General features: G+C 48.5%; 1 protein-coding gene across 5 annotated transcripts in view; it reads right to left on the bottom strand.

Annotated features, from left to right (window-relative positions):
• Window positions 1-20,386, bottom strand: part of STRBP (spermatid perinuclear RNA binding protein) — a 1,497,608-nt gene that overhangs the window by 151,536 nt on the left and 1,325,686 nt on the right. For all 5 annotated transcript variants that reach the window (XM_069609636.1, XM_069609639.1, XM_069609638.1 and 2 more), the window contains one exon: window positions 8,859-8,903. In XM_069609636.1, coding sequence (XP_069465737.1) covers window positions 8,859-8,903 — 45 coding nt within the window. The remainder of the gene's footprint in view (window positions 1-8,858; window positions 8,904-20,386) is intronic.

Genomic DNA, 20,386 nt, shown 5'->3' with positions numbered 1-20,386 from the left:
GGCGTCCAGCAGCCAACGATCAGTGGAGATGGACTCCCACACGCTGACGAACTTCGCCAGCCGGCCTCCCACCGGGGTGCTTCCGTGGGGGCCCGACACCACAGTCGGTTCAATCTTGCTTGGAGGACGCCTTGCCGCCTTGGCCTCCCTGGCGACGACGGGGTCCACCCGACTTGCCTCGTCCTCTATAGGCTTCCTGCGACGAGGAGCGGGCCGCTTGGCGGTACGTAGAGGAGCCACCGCCAAATCCCTTGAAGGCACCCTGCTTGCCTCTGGTGCTCCGAAAGGACGGCCTTCGTTGCCGGAGAACTCCGAGGGCCTTAGCTGTCTCCGTGTCCGCCTTTATGGCTTGGAGGGACTCATCCACTGTTTTCCCAAATAGATTGTTCCCGTCGAACGGCATGTCCAAAACCTTGGCTTGTACATCCTGGCGGAAATCCGTCGCCTTGAGCCACCCTCATCATCTAACGCAAACGCCGTTGCCTAGCTGGCGGAAACCGGTGTCGGCAATGTCCGTTGCCACCGTAATGGCGTGGTCTGTCACCACTTCGCCTTCTTGCAAGATCTCCAGGGCCTCGGCCCTCGTCGTCCAGTACGAAGTCCAACATGGGAGCGATCTTGTAACATAACTCCTTGTCGTAGCGGGCCATGATCATGAGGGCGTTGGCCGCCTTAATCGTTGTTGCCGCCGACCAGATAACTCGCCGTCCCATTGCGTCCAGCTTCTTTCCTTCGCCGTCCGGCGGGGAAGTTGACGTTGAGGCCGATGCCCCCCCGCTTTCTTCTTGGCCGCCGCTGAGACGACCGAGTCAGGGGTCGGTTGTGCCCTAAGGCACAAAGGGGCCGCGTCTTCTCGTACCGATCCCTCTTGGCAGGCGTGGTAGACGGGTTCTTGAGAAGGGTGAGACCCTCGTCCCAGATGTCATCCAGCAGAGGCACGGCAAGGACTGTTTTCCTCTTGGTCTCGCGCCGTTGGTAAAGGAAACCTTCCTGCTTCTCTTCGGGGCAGAGCTGAAAAAGCTTGGATGCCCTGGCGATCACTGCATGGAAAGATCCAATCTCGTCGGGTGGGGAGGCCCGGGCTGGGGGCGATGGGAGCTCCGTCCCGTCATCACCGCCGTCGGTACCCGTCATGGCTGTGTCCATTCCCGTGTCATCTCCAAGGACAGGGGACGTGGGCAAAGGTTGAGTAGGCCGCGATGGCTGAAAAGGCGGGGCTGGATGGATCCGTCTTCTCTTGTTTGGGGGGCTTCCCGCCGGGCCTGGCTCTGGCTCCTCCATTGAGCCTGGTTCCGGTTCCTCCGTCGGTGGTAAGGGCAATCTCGTCCTTATCTCCGAACATAAGGATTGTAATGCCAACAAAATGGCAGCCGAGTTGTCCTGCGGCTCCGGAAGCAACGGGAGCGGCGGGTGACTAGGACCCTCGCCGCCGCCACTCTCGTCGTCACCTTCGTCGGGATCCCTCCCGTGGGAACGGGCCTCTTCGACGCCCTCGTCGAGGCCCTCTAAGACTTCTACCAGCTCCTCCTCGGATGCTGTGTCCGTGTCCACAATGGCCACTGGCCCCCCCCCTCTTTTTCCGCCGGGGTCTTCACAGGGGTCTTTTCGATGGGTCTGAAAGAGGCTTCCCTCTGCAGAGGCAGGGAGACTCTGGGCCCCGAGGTCGCCTCCACTGGTGTAGCCTCCACAGGCTGCGCCAGGGCTGCCGCGACTTCCTCGATGGAGGCCTTGGCCGGGTGAATCAAGGCCTTTACCACCTTATGTGGGCCTGTGGCCTTCACCTTGGGGGGAGGGTCACCGCCTCGCTCCCCCTCGGCTGGATCCTTCGAGCCCGACCGTTCGGCGCTCCCGGTGCCCGCGGACTTACAGTGTTTTGCCTTCTGTTGGGCCCCCGTTGCCGGGGCAGCCTCACAGGACTTAGAAGACTGCTCGGACTTCTTCTTCTCCTCACCTGACGGGCTCTTTCCTTCCAGCCAGTTGGAGAGACGAAGGTGTCGGTCCCCGATGGTCCGTTCCGACATGTTCCTGAAACACGCACAGTCCTTCTCCACGTGGGTTTTTCTTCTCATGAAGGCAGTAGAGACATTTAGAGTGCTCGTCCTCCTTGAACATATTCTGCAGCTGGCATCCAAGGCAATCCCTGAACAGCTTTCCGGGCGTCGAGCTTCCTTTCTCCTGGGCCATGTTCCGGTAGGCCGCAGAAACTCCTGGAGTCCTCCAAGAAGCGTAACCCGACAAAATCTTCACCCTTGAGGGGCGTAGAAAAGTCCAACACGGATCCCCGTTAATCAGATGTAGAGACGGTGGAGCTTGAGGCTCTATTTGACCAAAAAATGAGAAATTCTCTTTGAAAAAAGCGTGAAAAGGCAGCAAAAGCTCGAGAGCTAAACACGAGTACTCCCAACACTTGAGCGTGCGGTAAAAATCTGAGGATGGCTGCCAGAGGCGGGGCTTAGGGAGAGGCTGGGGGCAGTATGACCCAGAGACCAGTGATTGGTTACTACTGAGAAAGACCGATCAGAAATGAAACTGATACTGATTTTTTCTTTACCGAGGATTCCCGGCCTGTCGACAGAGAATATTCATGAGCATGTGAATCCATGCCAGACCCCATGCTGGAGAACATTATTTACAGAATAGTATTAAAGAGCACCAATCTGAAACTTGTTTTTCCTGTAGAGTTGTTAAAGGTTTTGAAGCTGCAAACTGTTGAATAACGTGAAGCTGCTGTGGAACTCTTGTTAGTTGATATTAACCACAAAAGCACTTGTTGTGAAAGGCTGTTAAGGCAGGGGATGGCAAACCGTTGGAGGAGTACAATTATTGTTGCTAAACACTTGTGTACAGGCTTGTTACAAATTACTTATCATATCATTGATGAATTGAGAAACTGTCCATCTAAGGAGGATAAATTGTACACTTGTTCAAGGAGAGGAAGAGCCTTCTATTTTCTTTGTTGAATCAGTTGTAAATAACCGTGTTGGAACTTTTTCTTTTCTTGAACTGTGAAGCAGAATCCAGCTTAAATCTGGGGAAGGGGAATTAGCCCAGGCTATAAGGAGAGTCTGTGGTTACATTACTTGTTTTGAAATGCCATGCATTTCCTAATTAATGAATTGTATGTATATAAGTGTGAGGAACAGATATCCTTTTGTTAGAGTGTTTCCTTTCATTTATTTGAGGCAGGGAAATCCTCATCAGGGTATGGATGGTGAGCCGTGTATCCAACCCTCTAATTTAATAAAATGGCATTTGTTCAGAAACCTTCACAAAGTTGCCCACCTCACATTTGTGATCCCTCACAGAGTTCAGATAAGGCGTCAGGCTTTCTCGTCACCTGATCGGCTACTCAATCAGCGTTTGGTTTCTCTGGTTTTGTCCCCGTTGTTGCTGGGATGAGGTGATTTCTTCTTGTTTGAAATTCCCAGAGAAGTATCTTGCTGCCTTTAGATGGCGTTTGAGTTGAATTAAGATGGGAACAGGATGCGATATAAAGCTCCTGCACTTGGTGTTCTGAGGAAAGTAAAAAGATTAACTTGTAGTGTACCTAAGTGCTGAACCTGGTGGCCTACGATTCCGAGATGGAGCTCTTACTCATGATTTGCTTGTTCAGTCTGCCCGATTCAACATTTTCGTGAACTACCAGGTAGATCTGTTTTAGAAATAGATTGTGACAGAGCCCACTACCACATTTCTAAGGGTAGGGATTGGATACCTATCTGATTGTTGATGTATAACATACAGGTGGTGGTGTCCGTTTGTACTGACACATGCTTGCCTATAATGATAGGGGCCAAAGGCCTTCAGCTTAAGAAAAACAGCTCGTAACTCCAGGAAATGTATGTGGTCCTGATGATCAGCGGTAGTCCAAAGACCATGGACAGAATGTGCCTAAAGGATGTCTCCTCAATCAAACAAACAGTGACAAATCTGTCGTGATCACCACTTTGTGCTGATGACCCGAGAACACTGTCCTTGCAGAAGGTTGGAGTCCATCGACCACCAGCAGAGATCATCCCAAAAGGAGCCTATGATGTCAACTTTGGTGGATAGGGCAGGAGAAATTGGCCAATGATTGATCATTGTATAGGAGTCATGCACCAGGGAAATAGAAAGTGGCATCAAACACACCATAAAACATCAATCCTGTAAGCGTAATCGTTGATGCAGATCGAGACCGAGTAGCAGGTGACCTATCTAAGCATGTATCTAAAACTGGATTAAAATCGCCCCCAATAAAAAATATTTGCATCTGTAGAAAATTACACATTCCAAAACATTTCCTGATGAAGCCTGGCTTTTCATAGTTGTGGCATAAATATCTATCAGTGTTATCGGAGGGTTCAACCACCTGCACCACTACACAGAAGCATTTAGGTCAGCAGTTGATGAGGTATCCACAAAGGGAACACTTTTATGTGCCAAAGTAAAAACCCATCAGGAGAGCCCTAATTCTTTGCCAATATTTTCGTGCTGCGTGCACAGGGTGAGTTTATTGTAAGGACAGTACATTCACACCCAGCCTACGACAGCGTCCGAGAAGCTTCCAGGTTTTGACCACATTATTATGCCCTCCATTCCAAGTGGCAAATGTAATCTAGTTAAGTGTCACAAGTGAGTAACCGCACATCCTGCTACTGCATCAAAGAGGGTCTCAAAAGATGATGCACATAAAAATAGGTCTGTCCTACAAAATAAAAGCTGGAAACCTGTCTATCACAACAGTGAAACTAAACCCAGCCCGCACCCCTCTCTTTCAGCGTAAGTCTATAAAGGACAGAGATACCCATTCCACTTCGCCCACCCTAGCTCACAAACCTACTGGTATAGCTTTATCTATGAAAAAAAGAGGAACATAAAATAGCCAAAAAGAACTAAAGCCCAGACCGCAATATACCGAAAATGGTAGCACCTCTTCTAAGGACAAGGAAATGTCAAGCATGTAAAGGACATCCCTAGCTCCAATCCGTCAAGCCTCCTACAATGGAAACAAGTTATATCTAAAAGCCCCTCAAACTGATGCAGTTCCTGCTGGAGCATTTCCACATCGCACACAATACAGTGTTGTGCTTCATCATAGAGGAGAAGAAATTAATCTTGCCGTGGTGTATTGCCAAGCATTTTATATTGGATTCCCTTATAGAGCAGCACTTTCTTTACTTCCATGAATGTCTTGAGAGCCACTTGTATGGAAGAGCTAAACTCTGGGGAAATCTGCAGTGTGGTATTCTCAAAACAGACCTCATCCATTTCTCTCTTATCAAAGTCCCTATAGTTGAACGTCCTAACTATGACAGTTCTAGGGGGCTGGTCCGTCACTGGTATTGACACGAGGAGTCTATGTGCTGTTTCAACAAGAAAATGCTATGAAACACTGGCCTTCCCAACATCTTTAGCAGAACGTTTTCTAGGAACACCTTCATGGAGCTGCGCAAAGCAGATCCCGGTAGTCCCAAAAGGGAAAAAATGGCACCTGGACCGTGAACCCAAATCCTCAGCTTCAGCTCTCACATTCTTTAGAACTCTCCTCAGATCCTTTAGATCAGACTCATGTCTGCATGAAGAATCATCCCCGATACTACCCTGTACTCTGTATAACTTCTGCAACTCTGCCACAAATCTATTTATGTTGGGTGGCCTCCAACTTAAACGCCTGCAAATCCTGTTTCTGGTCCATTGATGACATGGCACAGTTTAGCTCCTGAAGCAAAATGTATACCTACACGTCATGCTCAGTGGGGGGTTTCAGTGGTTTTCAGTCAGCCTGTTAATCAGAAACCTCAACCAGCTTGACTGCACGTCCATCCAATTTAGATTGCCGCCTGTTGGACTGTGCTTACGGCATGATGAGTAGTAAACAGAGTAGTGTCCGTGGTTAGGGATCAAAAGGCAACAGTACCTGTGAGCAATACTAATCAAGGTTTGAAAGGCAAGTAATTAAACATTCCTAATATGGCCCCCACATTTGCAACTATTCATGTGTCAAGCCCTGACACTGAGGAGTCTTGGAAATTAAAACATTTACTTTGGACATTTGGTTTTTCTGGAATAAAAATGTTTTGTTGTGGAACTTGAGAGACTTAAGGAACTTTGATAAACTGACAGGAACTGTGAAGCAGGCAAACTGTTAATCAGAAGAATCCTGAAATCAGGAGAGATTCCTGGAACCTCTTTGGAAATATTGCAATATCGAACACTGAGTGCAGTACACTCCACCTAAATTTCTTTTGTTTTCCTCTAAGTGGCAGGACCAGTTTACTGGATAGGTTTGGACGGAATACGATTTATTTTGACTATTGATGAGCACCTTAGTTTAGTTTGATAGGAAAGGAACTCCCCCTTTAGCAATAGGGTTAGTGAGGCGTTTTTCCTTTTAAGTTAAATAAAGACCATTGGAAGGTATGTCCTCTAGTCAGTAGTTTTCTGGCTTGCTCCCCGCCGAAGGTTGGAGTCCATCGACAACCAGCAGAGATCATCCCAAAAGGAGGCTATGGTGTCAACTTTGGTGGATAGGGCAAGAGAAATCAAATGATTGATCATTGTATAGGAGTCATGCACCAGGGAAATAGAAAGTGGCATCAAACACACCATAAAACATCAATCCCGTAATCGTCGATGCATATGGACACTCAGTAGTGGATGACCTATCTAAGCATGTATCTACAACGTGATTAAAATCACCCCCAATAAAAATATTTGCATCAGTAGAAAATTACACATTCCTAAAAAAGTCCTGAAGAAGGGGCATTTGGAACCCATGATACCAAATGCCAAACGACCACTAGAATTCCTCCTGGGCTCGAGTCCTCCCAGGAAGGAGTTGCTGTGCTGATGTGCCAAACAACAACAGCAGTCTGCTTACCTCAATTCCTTTCGAATTCACTTCCCATGGCAAGTAACTCAATGGGGAATGTTGAAGATTTCTTCACAACTCTAGGGTCCTTTATGAGGGCCCTGTTCAAAAGGGAATCACAGGCAACACATGCACCCCTGGGGTCATTGGATCCAATGCACTCCGGAATGGGGATCACACCCCAAGAACTGCCAAATGCATAACCTGTAAGAGGCAGGCCGCTTTGCCCAAAAATAAAATGCGGAGGAATGCTGGCAGGCAGCCTGAAGAAAAATAAAGAACACAATTAGAGAAAGTGGGAAAAAATAAAAGAAATAAAAATGGCGTCTGTGCAGACGTCCTATTCAGTCAGTATGGAAAAAGGTGTGGCAGGTGTTGCCAGGAGGCTATGCCAATGTGTATATAAGGCATGCCCTGTGCGTGTATGCTGGCTTCCTGCCCAATTCCAATTTAAGGGGCATTGCAGTGACAAAGGCTCTACTCCCATTCGGATTGGACGAACACCCATACATTTTTAGGAAAGGGGATGGCATGCAGGGATAATGTCCACTATTTTCTGCTGTAAATCCTCCCTGTGTTCCAGGTTGCAGGAGCGGTTACTTATATCAGGGTAGGTGGTAATTCCTCAGAGTTCAAAGCAGACTCCCTGTAGCAGGAGTGGCGATGGGGATTCTTTGAGCATGAACAGTGGGGTTTGGAAGAGGAGCCACTAGGACAACAGGGCATGCAGCAATACTTATTTACTTATGTTTCCTCACACCCTCTTCCCAAGGGCGAGAGATTCTTCCACCTCTTTGGCCTTCTCAAAAATGGACTTCTCCTTCAAAGCACAAGGCTCTTATAAACCTGGAGATTTGGATGGTTTGGAGGTCTCCCAGCCTTTTGGAGAGCACTGAAGACCTTAGCGATAAGCTCCCACAAGGCCTTTGGTTGCATAGACTGACAGAAGCCAGACTGCTAAGTGTCAAAGTAGAGACTCAATCATCAGACACACCACTTATGCAGGCCAGAGACTGACTAGGACTTTCTGCAACATTCAGAGGGCTTGAAACCAAAGACTTTCTGGCAAGACTTGATAAAGTTAGCTAGAAAGCAGAGCAGTGTTTCAAAAGCGCATGTTGAGCACACAGAGAAACAGAATTGTAGCCATGGGGTGCAGCAGGTTCAATATATACCATCCATGACGTCATCTCATGAGTCCTGGGTGCCAACAAAGCGGAACTGATGGAGAGCTGCAGTGCAGCTCTGATGGCAGAAAATGTTTCTGCAATCAGACCGGTGCCCGGAGGATATTTTAAAGAAGAGGGATCTTCAAAATATTGGAAGCAAACACAACCAGATCACAAGTTCACAGGCTCGACTGCTATGCAGAAAAACAGGAAATGTCGATTAGCAGAGTTGGCTAATGAGGCATGTGATAGGCTCCATGTATTTCAAAGTTCTTAGTTCAACAGCTGCAATGTCTAAAATCTTTAGAGCAGTTTTCTGGCCAGGCCCACTGCACCAAAGGCTTCCTTAAATGTTCACAAAGAGGTAAAGTGTCCATATGTAAGAGTATGTTATATTTACAATAACCATGTTCAAAATGCCTCTATTTTGATGGCGCAGAGAGAAGCTAGCAAAGGTTAGAAGCATGTTCTGATGAAGCCCACAGGTAGTTGCAGTACTGCTTTTGTGACAGTTATGAAGTGGTCCCCCTAACTCAATCAACTTCAGAGGATTTTTTAAATGGCTGAAATCTGCGAGACGGGTGTGGCATATCCAGGCTTAGTTCATTGCATATTAAAACATTGCAAAAACAGGAAGTAAATGAAAGGTTAACAAGTGGCGTGAGGGTGTTGAAGGTTTCTGGATGAGTTTCAAGAAAACCTTTTTTTCATAACTAAAACAATGTACTTTATTTCTTTGCAAATTAAAAGAAACAGTGCTTACAAGAAAGGCTTAAAAATTCCCTAACCAAAAAGATAAAGCATAAATTGACATTTAACTGAAATAAAGTTCATACCAAAGGCTGGCGCAGCAGTGCTGTATCCATACGGTGCTCCATACCCTGGAAATAGAAAAAAGCAAGTACATTTCTGTTTAATTGTGTTCCAAGAACGTTCCATTCTTTGAAGAAAATGTTTTTACATGCATATAAATGGAAAAATTACTCATCAGTTACGTTCCTTCTGTGGAGTCTTCTCCCACAGATGCCTTGATAGATCATCCTCTCAGTAGAAGCTGCTTGTAAAAATTGGACAGGTGGCGTAATGCAGCTTGGTGTAATCTCCTCAACCATGCCACTCCTAGACACCGGACGCGACGTCTGCGGTACATTTAAAGCGTCACTATGCTGCCATGCCTCAGTTCCCCACTTGATTCCTGCTGTGCTCAGCAGCCCAGGGATTCCAATCCCATGCATGAAATTAGGAGGGAACATTCAACAACTTTTTTGGTGAAGAGCTGGCTTGAACAATCGATCACAACTCTCAATAACATTTTGTTTTAAATGACACAAAGCATAAACACTTCCTCTAAGGCTCTCCTGCAAAAAGAGGGAGAAGCTCCATCAGAATGATGCAAATTAAGCAAGTATCCATAGATGGGTCGTTAGGGAGGGCAATGAGGAATCTGTGGAAGAAGAATCCATAGAAAGAGCATTCTCCCACAAATTCCTCATTTTAATAGGCTCCCAAAGCAGTACCAATTTTAGGCTGTGGGATGAAATCTTAAACCAAGAAGCTCTGTAACACCGCCCTTCCAAAGCAGGCATCTCTGCCCCAAGGTTTACCCAGGCTATAGAGCCTAGAAAAGGTGTGAAGAGACGACCATGTCACAGCTTGGCAGATTTCCCTTTGAAATGCAGAGGAAGCTTCAACACATAGTAGAATGGGTATGTATGCTCAGTGGCACCTTTTTGCTTGCCTTCTCATAGCATTCTGTAATGCATAGAAAAATTCAACAATAGTTTGCTTCGTTACTGCTTGTATCATCCAGTACTGGGAGAACGCACCAAATAGCTGATCATCCAGTCTAAAGAAAGCTGTCCTAGACCAATTAAAACTCCTAGTCCTCCTAGGGTCCAACCTACGGTGCCTCTCTTCATCCTTGGACTGGTGAGACAGAGGGAAGAAAACTGGTAACTCGACACTTTGAGAAATGTGTCAATCCGAAGGCCCCTTCGCAAAGAAACTTTGGTCAAACATTTTGCGAGAACTTCTCCTTGAAAATGTTTAGCAACTGCGGCTAGCATTAAAGCACCTAAAGCTCACTAAAGCGGCTTGCTGAACTGATGGCCAGATACAACATGTAAAGGCTCAAAAGGAGCCAACCTCAAAAAAGAAAGAACTACATTCAAATCCCAAACTGGGACAATGAAGGTTGTTGGAGGAAACATTCACAAGGCCCATCAAAAATGAGGACATCACCAGGATGGAGAAAAAGGAACCCTGTTCAGGGGACCTCTTAAATGAGAACAAGGCAGCCAAACCGCCTTCAATTGGGCCTATTTGCAGCCCTGAAGCAGCCAGGGATAAAAAGAATTACATAACTGTAGAAGTGGGGCACGACACAGGGTTATTCTTTACATGGAACACCCCGGCATAAGCCAGGCACGCATACAACTAGAGGAACACAGAGGGAAACTGCCACTCCTCAACCGGCCTGCCAACTAGGCCGACACACTACAATACCAAACACACAGGATAATCCTAGGCATTGAGCACAGAAGCCCAAAGAGAAAGAGGTAAGGAAAACCTGCTAACCCAGTTCTTTACGTTAATATATTTGTAACGTGCACCTGGGTATCCGGGTGCTACATACAAACATACAGTCGAGACAGATACAGAAAACCAGGCCAACCAGTCTAAGATAAACATCAGGAAAATTATCTGAATAGTAAGGATTTTAACCTTTTCTTGAACACGGCTGCGGAGCTCAGTTCTCTAATGTCAGGAGGAATGACATTCCAGGTCCTGGGAGCTGCCATATAGAAAGCACATTTGGAGGTCTGAGTCAGAGTGCATTTAGGGATTTTGAGTTGTTTGGCCGTTATTAGATCGAAGGTTCCTCATGTTGGATTTATCAATCAGAGTATACAGGACTTGAGCCCACCATGCAATTATGTGTGATCACCATAAGGCGGAATTCAATCCTGGCCTCGATGGGGAGCCAATGTAGGTCACGCCTGGCATTAGATATATGGTCTCTCCTACCAACGCTGGTAATAACCCTAATTGCGCTGTTCTGTAGAACATGTAGCCTAGAACATTATGATTTATTGAGTCCTACCAAGAGGCTGCTACAATAATCAACTTTTGAGCAGATAATAGCTCTAACCGCAGTTTAGCAGTTGGTCCTTGAGATATAGGGGCGAAGTCGGGCTAGCAGCTTAATATAGTAGGCTGTGGAAGAGACCAGACTGCTCACTTGGGCATGCATGTTAAAATTTCGATCTAAGTGAATCTCGACTGTATTCACTTTAGTCTTAGATTCAATTTCACAGCCTGCTAGCATAAAGGACTTGTATTCAGGTCCTAATTTGATCACTCTTTTCCGTACCTACAACCATTAGTTCTATTTTTTCCTTAATGTAATACACACTTGCAATATATTACATGCTAGGGGTCTCAGTGTGGACAATAATTGTAGATTCTGTCATTTGGCAATCGAGACATTGAAACATATTTGTATTTACTGCTCTCTAGTGCAACCGCAGAGAAAACAGTTATTTTTTTTATTTAAACACAGTTTGTACATGATGTTACCTACTTAAATTAACTGCCTTTCTGGCACAGGGCTTTTAATAGTTACTTGGCAGCTCTCAATTACTACTGTCTCCTTTTCAAAAACTTTGAAATTGATGGATGAATTCTAATGGGGATGGAATTTTTATTTTTCTGGATTGTTTGTTATTCATTTTAAGGAAATGTATTCTGAGGATTTGTATATTGTTTCTTCTTTTTTATGCTGTGCATTTCTTGTATAAGCTTTTTATAAACCAATACAATAAAACCATTTTGGTTAAAAAAAGAACTAAAGTAAGGAGAACAGATGATCAAGAAAGCAATAGAAGAAAAAGACAAAAAAGAATAAGCAAAAAGAAACAATGATGGAAAGAGAAATAAAAGAATGGCAGATGTAAATAAGGTGAAAATATCATTGCAAAAAACTAAATTAGCCAATTTCAAAACAGTATTATTGAACTTCAGAGTTCACATATTTTTCATACAGACAATTTTGTAACAGGAGCATGTTGTCTCTCACAGTTGAAAGTGTCCTGCAGTGATCAGTCAATGCGATCACTGATATTTTGTAGGGGGAGCAATGGCCACATCCAAGGCAGCGAGTGTGAAAGATGAACAAGTTACTTTCTTACCTGGTAACGTTCTTTCGATGGGATGGTCCGACGACGTATTCCATATCTATGACATGTAATCACCACAGCTGTGCTGCTTCGGAAACTTTTTCGGCGTCTGCGTCCTGCGTCGATGACGTCGATGCGCCGTCGTCGAGGACCTCCTCCGACGTCCGACGTCATCCGATGTGATAAGTAGGACGCACGACGCCCATAGCCTCAGTTGCAGTTTTTTCCCCCAGAACGTGTGACATAAGTCAACTGCCAGTCAGACACAAAGCCTTGCGGAACGTAAGCTGCAATCGCAAAAGAAATTCTGCAGCGGGGAAGGCAGGGCGGGAGCGATATGGAATACGTCGTCGGACCATCCCATCGAAAGAACGTTATCAGGTAAGAAAGTAACTTGTTCTTCGAGGGGATTGGGTCCTCCGACGTATTCCATATCTATGACAGACTCCCAAAGCAGTACCAAAAGCAAGGAGGAGGGAAAGAATTTACAATCAAAATTTAGAATAGCCAATCAAATAGCAGAGCAAAGGACCGCCTTGCCAAAGGCCAGATCCTGTGCTCGGATGGAATCGAGGGAATAGTGACGTACAAATGTATGTACTGAAGCCCAGGTGGCTGCATCACAGATGTTGCGAATAGGAACACCCCTCTGCAGGGCAGTAGACGCAGCCATACCCCTGGTAGAATGGGCCCGCAAGCCAGCCGGTGGGTCCTTACCCGCCAAGCGGTAGCACTCCGAGATGGCCAAAATAATCCAGCGAGACAAAGTCTGTTTCGTCACAGCTTGTCCCAAACGCTTCCCAGCGTAACCAATAAAGAGTTGATCATCCACTCGGACCCGGGACATGCGTGAAACATAAAAGCTCAAAGCTCTCCTAGGATCAAGCCTATGGAGCCTCTCCTCTTCCTTACCAGGATGCGGAGGAGGATAGAATGCTGGAAGAACAACCTTCTGGGCCAAATGAAATTCCGTCACTACCTTTGGAAGAAAAGAAGGACGAATTCTAAGGACAACCCTGTCCTTGTGAAATACAGTGAAGGGAGGCTTAACTGAAAGTGCCTGTAACTCACTCACTCTGCGAGCGGAAGTAACCGCAACTAAAAACACAGTTTTCAGAGTTAACAGCCTCAAAGGGCAAGAATGTAAAGGCTCAAACGGAGCACCCATAAGAAACTTAAGAACAAGGTTTAAATCCCAACCTGGCACCAGGAAAGGTGACGGAGGGAACACATTAGTGAGCCCTTTCAGGAACTGTGAAATCAAAGGGATTTTAAAGTAAGAACATTCTTCAGACGAGCGCTTAAAGATGGACAGCGCCGCCAGGTAACCCTTAACGGTACCCACTTGCAAGCCCCTGTGGGCCAAAGAAAGTAAAAAGGACAGAACCATGGGGATGTCATATGCAAAAGGATCCACATTCTGAACTCTGCACCAGTCGCAGAACTTACGCCAATGGCAACGGTACAGAGACTTTGTTGCTGGCCTTCGGGCCGAAAGCAACACCTCCATCACGTCCTCAGGGAGGTCCCAATCCTTATACCTCAACCTTTCAGAAGCCAAGCGTGAAGGTTGAGGGATCTGACCTCTGGATGGAGAACCTGACCCCCCTCCCGTGAGAGCAGATCGTCTCGGTAGGGAAGACGACGTGGAGGGCAGATGGATAAGTCGAGAAGGTCCGGGTACCACGTTCTCCGAGCCCACGCCGGGGCAATGAGGATCATCCTGGAACCGAACTTCCGTAACCTTCGCAGCACTTGCGGGATGACGGGGACTGGAGGAAACGCGTACAGCAGCGGAGGCGAAGAGATCCACTTGAGGGGTCCCCCAAAGGGCGAAGATCTCCAGGAGAATCTCCTGAGCCAACTCCCACTCGTGAGAGATCGCGCTCTGTCTGCTCAGAGCGTCCGCCGTCACGTTTTCGGCTCCGGCCAGATGAACTGCAGAGATCGAAACTTCCTGCTGGATGGCCCAGAACTCGAGCTGCATCGCCTCCCTGCACAGAGGAAGTGACCCTGCCCTCCCTTCTTGTTGAGGTAGTGCATGGCCACTGTGTTGTCCGTCAGGATCAGGACAGTCTTCCCTCGCACAGACGGCAGAAAAGCCTTCAGGGCTAGCCTGACGGCCCTCAGCTCCAACAGATTGATATGGAGTCTGGACTCCGACGGAGACCAACGACCGCTGACTGTCAGCCCGTTGGCATGAGCTCCCCATCCCGTGAGGGATGCATCCGTCACGATCGTCACCTCCGGCCAGGGAAGCCAAAATGGAGCCCCCTTCATCAAGTTGCCTTCGACGGCCCACCACAGAAGGTCCCGGGCGACCGAGGACGGCACCTGAATCGAGTCCGACATCCTGCCGGAGGACTGCGACCATTGCGTCTTGAGTGCCCACTGCAAAGATCTCATCCGCAGGCGAGCCTCTGGCACCAGAAGAATGCAGGATGCCATGAGGCCGAGCAACCTCAAGAACTCGAACGCTGGGAGCGTCTGGGCATGCTGAAACTTGTGCACCATCTGCTGAATGTGAAGAGCCCTCACCTGGGGAGGAAAACACTGCCCCAGGGAAGTGTCGAGCACTGCTCCGATGTACTGGAGCCGCTGTGTTGGCGTCAAATGGGACTTCTTTAAATTGAGGGAGAAGCCCAGCCTGTGAAGGGAGCGACAGGTGACCGATAGATGATCCAGGACTTGCTCGGGAGAGCTCCCCCTGATCAACCAATCGTCCAGGTAGGGGTAGACGTGAATCCCCCCTTGCCTGAGATGCGCTGCCACCACCACCCTGAGCTTGGTGAAAACCCTCGGGGCGGAGGTCAATCCGAACGGCAGGACCCGAAACTGAAAGTGCGAGTCGCCAACCGCGAACCTCAGGTACTTCTTGTGCTTGGGATGGATCGGCACATGGAAGTAAGCATCCTTGAGGTCGAGTGACACCAACCAGTCCTGAAGCTGAAGGGCCTGGAGGACTTGAGAGAGAGTAACCATCTTGAACTTGTCCTTCCTGAGGAGTTTGTTCAAACCGCGCATGTCCATGATGGGTCTCAATCCCCCGTCTTTCTTCGAAATCAAAAAATAAGGGGAATACCATCCCTTGTTCCTCTCCGCTACAGGCACCAGTTCTATGGCGCCTTTCTCCAGCAGGGCTTGAATTTCCTGCGCAAGGAGCGGATCCGGACTCTGCAAAGAGAGGATCCCCGGTGGATTGTCGCGAGGCCTGTGCCGAAAAGGAAGACAGTAGCCGTGGGTTATGATCTCCAGAACCCACACATCTGAAGTAATGGCTTGCCACTCTACAAGATGCTGCGCCAGCCTTCCCCCAACCGGCGAACCATGGGACATGGCCTCACGACAGAGTGGGAGCGGCTGCGGCGTTACCTGAGGGCAAAGAGGCAACTGCCCGAGCGGCCTTGGCACCACGGGTACCCTGTCGTCCACCTCTGGTACCCCTGCGTTGGCCTCTTTGACATCCAGCTCCTCTCGCTTTACTGAAGGATGAGTAATAGCGAAAGGAACCACCCCTCCACTGCTGTCCCCTAGGACGAAAAGGCGGAGGTTGGCGAACTGCAGCGCCCAACGACTTCGCTGCAGCTTTTGAGGTCTGCAACCTCTCAAGGCTCTCGTCAGCCTTGCTGCCAAAAGGTGTTCACCATCAAAGGGCATGTTGAGGAGCCGGGACTGCACATCAGGCGCAAACCCCGACTTCCGCAACCACGCAAACCTGCGTATCACGGTGCTCGCCGCCATGGACCTACTGACGCATTCAGCTAAGTCCAAACCCGACTGAACGGACTCACACATGGCATCCTTACCATCCTGGGCCATAGCAAGGAAACCATCCCGTTCATCCCCTTCGGGAACATGTTCAGCCGCTAACGCAACACAGTTCCACAGAGTGTGCGTGAAACGTGACAAGGCACAAATGGAGTTGGCCGCCTGAAGCGCCATACCACCAGAAGAAAACACTTTCTTCGCCCAGCCATCAAAACGTTTGTCGTCCCTATCAGGAGGGATGGTAGGGTACGACGCCTGCTTCGCCGGGGCCGTGGCCGCCTGCACCACCAAACTCTCCGGAGTGGGGTGCCTGGTCAAGTAGCAGGGGTCGCCACTGGCTGGAGGGTATTTCCGCGACAAGGATCTGCCCACCGCCGGGAGACTCTCCGGAGCAGTCCAAGCCGCCGCCACCCTTCTCTGTAAAGCCATATGGAACGGCAGAACCGGGTCAGTTGGGGGACCAACATCAAGAATGTCTGTCAGATCATCCTGCACAAACTCCCCTGGGGGAGCAGACCATCCCAAGTACCCAGAAACCCTAGCCATAAGGCGCCGGTACGAGGAATCAGCATGAGAGCCAGGCTCAGGCCTACAAAACTCCACCTCCGGAGAGGTGTCCAGTCCACTGGCATCATGCAGTGACTGTCTCAACTCGTCAAACTGACTATGGCCCGAGACAATGTCATCCGGAACCTGAATAGGAACCAGGCCATCAGAATCCTCATCCGCCTCTGAAATATAGTCCAGGTGGCGAAAAGAAGGCACTCAAGAGTGCTTGCTCTTAACCAGAGCCTTCCTAGGGGGTCCACCCGTGCCCTGGGGTACCCCCGACATGAAAGGCGTCGATGGCGTCGAGCGAATCGGCGCCAGCGTCGAGAGAACCGGCATCGGCGCCGAGAGGATCGGCGTCGAGGAAATCGGCGTCGACGTCAGATGCAGCGCCTCCAGAATCGGCGCCGTCGACACAGCCCTCGAGGCCCGAGCGTGTCCCTCGACGACCCGAGCGTCGACGGCATCGACGACTTCCTCGGAGCCAGAGCCTCGAGAAAGCCTGTTGACACCCTCGACGCCACAGACGTCGAAGCCTTCTTCGAAGACCTCACAGGAGCACACGGTCTCGAACGCGTCGAGGACCGGGACCTGGAACGGGTACGTCGAGAACGAGTCCCCTTGTCCGAACGGGACCTCTCCCGTGACTCGTGCCGACCACTCTTGCGAGCGGTGTCTCTCGACCTCACACGACCGACCCCACTCGGGGGCGCGGACGGCTGAGTACCCTGCGACTCAAGAATTGCCAACATCTTCTTCCCAAAGGAAGCCCATTCCTCCGGCGTCGCACGGCCCGAGGGGTAAGCGACGTGCCGGGCAGAGCCCTCCGAAGAGGACCTGGAAGACGACCGATGTCGGCGCTTCCGAGAATGCCTCAAAGAGGCAGAGGAGTGGCGAGACCGACTCCTAGAAGGAGACCCACGAGACTTCCGGCGATGACACGGAGAGTCACCCCTCGAATCATCCGTCGAAAGCCCCGCAGACTTCGACTTCCGGGGCTTGGACACCCGACCTACCGACAACTTCTTCTTACGTTCGCGTAAGGCTTTGGACGTGAGCGACTGGCAGTCGATACAGTCATCCGTGTCGTGGGCCTCCCCGAGGCACCAGAGGCAGGCGTCGTGCGAGTCCGTCACCGACATCTTGGACCCACACTCCCCGCACTTCTTGAAACCCGGACGCGGGGTCGAAGACGAAGTAGACATCTTCAGAAGGATTTTCACAAACGAACAGGTTCGAAGAACCGAGAAGAACAGAACTCCAAAAGAGTCGAGGCGTTTAAACCGAGAAACACAAAGCAACACGTTCGCGGAAAAAACGGAACTGAGGCTATGGGCGTCGTGCGTCCTACTTATCACATCGGATGACGTCGGACGTCGGAGGAGGTCCTCGACGACGGCGCATCGACGTCATCGACGCAGGACGCAGAGGCCGAAAAAGTTTCCGAAGCAGCACAGCTGTGGTGATTACATGTCATAGATATGGAATACGTCGGAGGACCCAATCCCCTCGAAAGCTTTTTACAGATGTAATTTTAGTCAAATATATTTTAATGTATTTCTAGATTGATGCAATTTAAGGTAAAGTGTACCTTTGCATGAACAAGCTTAGTCTAAACAACATGTCAATACTCATGTTTGCTTTATCATAATGTCAGTAATGATACCATAGGAAACACATTTTTTTTTAGAAGAGAGTTCCGTCAAGTCCGGATTTGTTCCAGGGCGAGTCTTATGAGTCCAAACTTTGGCCTAGCTGTCTGCACGCAAGGGTTCAGTATATTGTGACTGTAACAATAAATATAGTGACTTTTTACTTTTTATCTGAGCCCAATGAGCAGTGGATAAGACGCGGAGGACAACCGCATCCTGCAAAGCCCTTCTTCTAAGGGAACCAACCAACTGCAAAGAAGAATTTAACTGACTAGAATCACAACACTAAATTAACCCTAAGAAGAATTTAACAAGACAAGCAAGCAGGCTCTTCTCTCCTGAGGAACCATGGAAATAAATCCATGGAGAAACACGTGTTGAGAGAAGGGCACTAAGATGAGAGAAAATTAAGTAAATTAAACAATCTTTGAGAACATAATTGATGGGTGGCACCAAGGATGTTTATAAAAAAACCTATCAATGCATATATAAGTGATGGGTGGTTCCAGTACCTAAAGCAATAAAGGAAAGTACTAAAAAGAACTAAACTACCAATGCAATTACAACCAATGGGTGTAAACTAAGGTATTAAAAGGAAACATTAACCAACATTAATCAATGAAGACACAATTGATGACAATGATGAAATAACAAGAAGGATGAAAGACAATTATGGATGTATGGTACTCTGTGAACTAACCAATACTTCATGAAAATTTGGAAATCAATTAACATGCTGTATGGTGATTAATCAATGAAGATACAATTGATGACTCATTAAAAAAATAAAAAGCAAATTGAAATGTATAGGTGGTTACGGTTTTCTACAAATAAAGAAAGTTGAAACCAGTATAGCTAGCGCACTGCTCATTGGGCTCAGATAAAAAGTAAAAAGTCATAGGAAACAAATGTCCATGCTGGCTCTGCCAATATATGGCAGTAGCCCAATGTAAGAACATACTCCAGTTGGCTTTTCCATTAAACATGCCATGCAACAATAAGAAAACATGCCAAAACTTGCTGCACCAATCTAGGCCAGTCTAGGCACGTAATAAAACGTATAACGTTTGCTTTATCATGGACTAGCTGGGTATCCAGCATTGCCGTGTCCTGATCGAGTGGTGTCTCATGTGCCCCGGATGACGTTGCTCTTGTCTTGATGTCAGCAAGTCTTGCTTCAGTTTGCTTGGGCATCTGTTTTGCCGTGGAGAAAGGTGTCTTGTCCTCTGTTCGGCAAGTCGTGCTGCTGTGTGTTGTTGTGTTTCAGAAACTCTTGACATTGATTTTCGCTTTGCATCAGATGGAGCTTTTCCAATTTTTTGTGCGCCATGTTTCAGTCTTTGGGGGCGTGGCTACAGCGCCATGGACTAGGTTGCTCCTGTGATCCGGCACAAATCCTCACTAATATGAGATGAAATAGAAGCTGTTGACGGATTGCCTTGTAACCGCGGACGTATGAATACCCGGTGCATGTGCAAGGCGGTGATTGCTGAAATGAAATGCTTCCCCAAGACGGCATTCTACAGATGAAGATGAGAGCCCGATGCATGCAGAAAGTGAAGATGGCGCCGATGGCGCTCATACATGAGTGAAATCTGACAAGAAGTTGTAGCTGGGCTGTCACGAAGAAGCTCGCAGTGAGAGACATACTGGAGTGGACACGGCTGAGACCTACCAGCGCAACACTACAGCGGAACACATTGAGGCAGCTGGTGTGAATGGGCTGCACAGAAGGGACGTGGATACAATGTGTCCGCTCGAGACACGCAAACGTACAGAGGTCTGTGCAGCCCACGGAGAAGGAGGAGGTGCGCAAGGGCGCTGACTGGAACTGGGGAGAGGAGCCGTCGCTCATACAGTGGTAAACGTTTGGAATGAAGCACCGCGGCTGCAGCTGGTGAGTTCCTAGGGGTACCAAACATTTACACACATTGAAGCCCTGTGTGTGATGGACGGTGAAATAAAGATGGCGCCCGTCCAGTGTGAGACAAAGGATAGGGAGAAGGAATGAAGGCGGACTGAATACCCCGACGGGAATCAGCTGGAAACAAGTGGTGGTGCGCAGGTAGCCGGAATAAACAAGTGAACAGTTACCCTGGACGGGTTATGCATGCATAACATGCCGAGGGTGGTGCAGCAACCCACACATGTTTGGGCAACCCCAGGGCCCCAGGTGATTGAGGCGCAGTGTCAGTGCCCAGATTGAGAACACCAGGG

This window comes from Ambystoma mexicanum, chromosome 8 (genome assembly GCF_040938575.1).
Source record: "Ambystoma mexicanum isolate Mex_15411 chromosome 8, UKY_AmexF1_1, whole genome shotgun sequence".
NCBI lineage: Eukaryota > Metazoa > Chordata > Amphibia > Caudata > Ambystomatidae > Ambystoma > Ambystoma mexicanum.
Note: the sequence above shows the minus strand (reverse complement) of the source record. Positions and strands in the feature narration are given on the sequence as shown.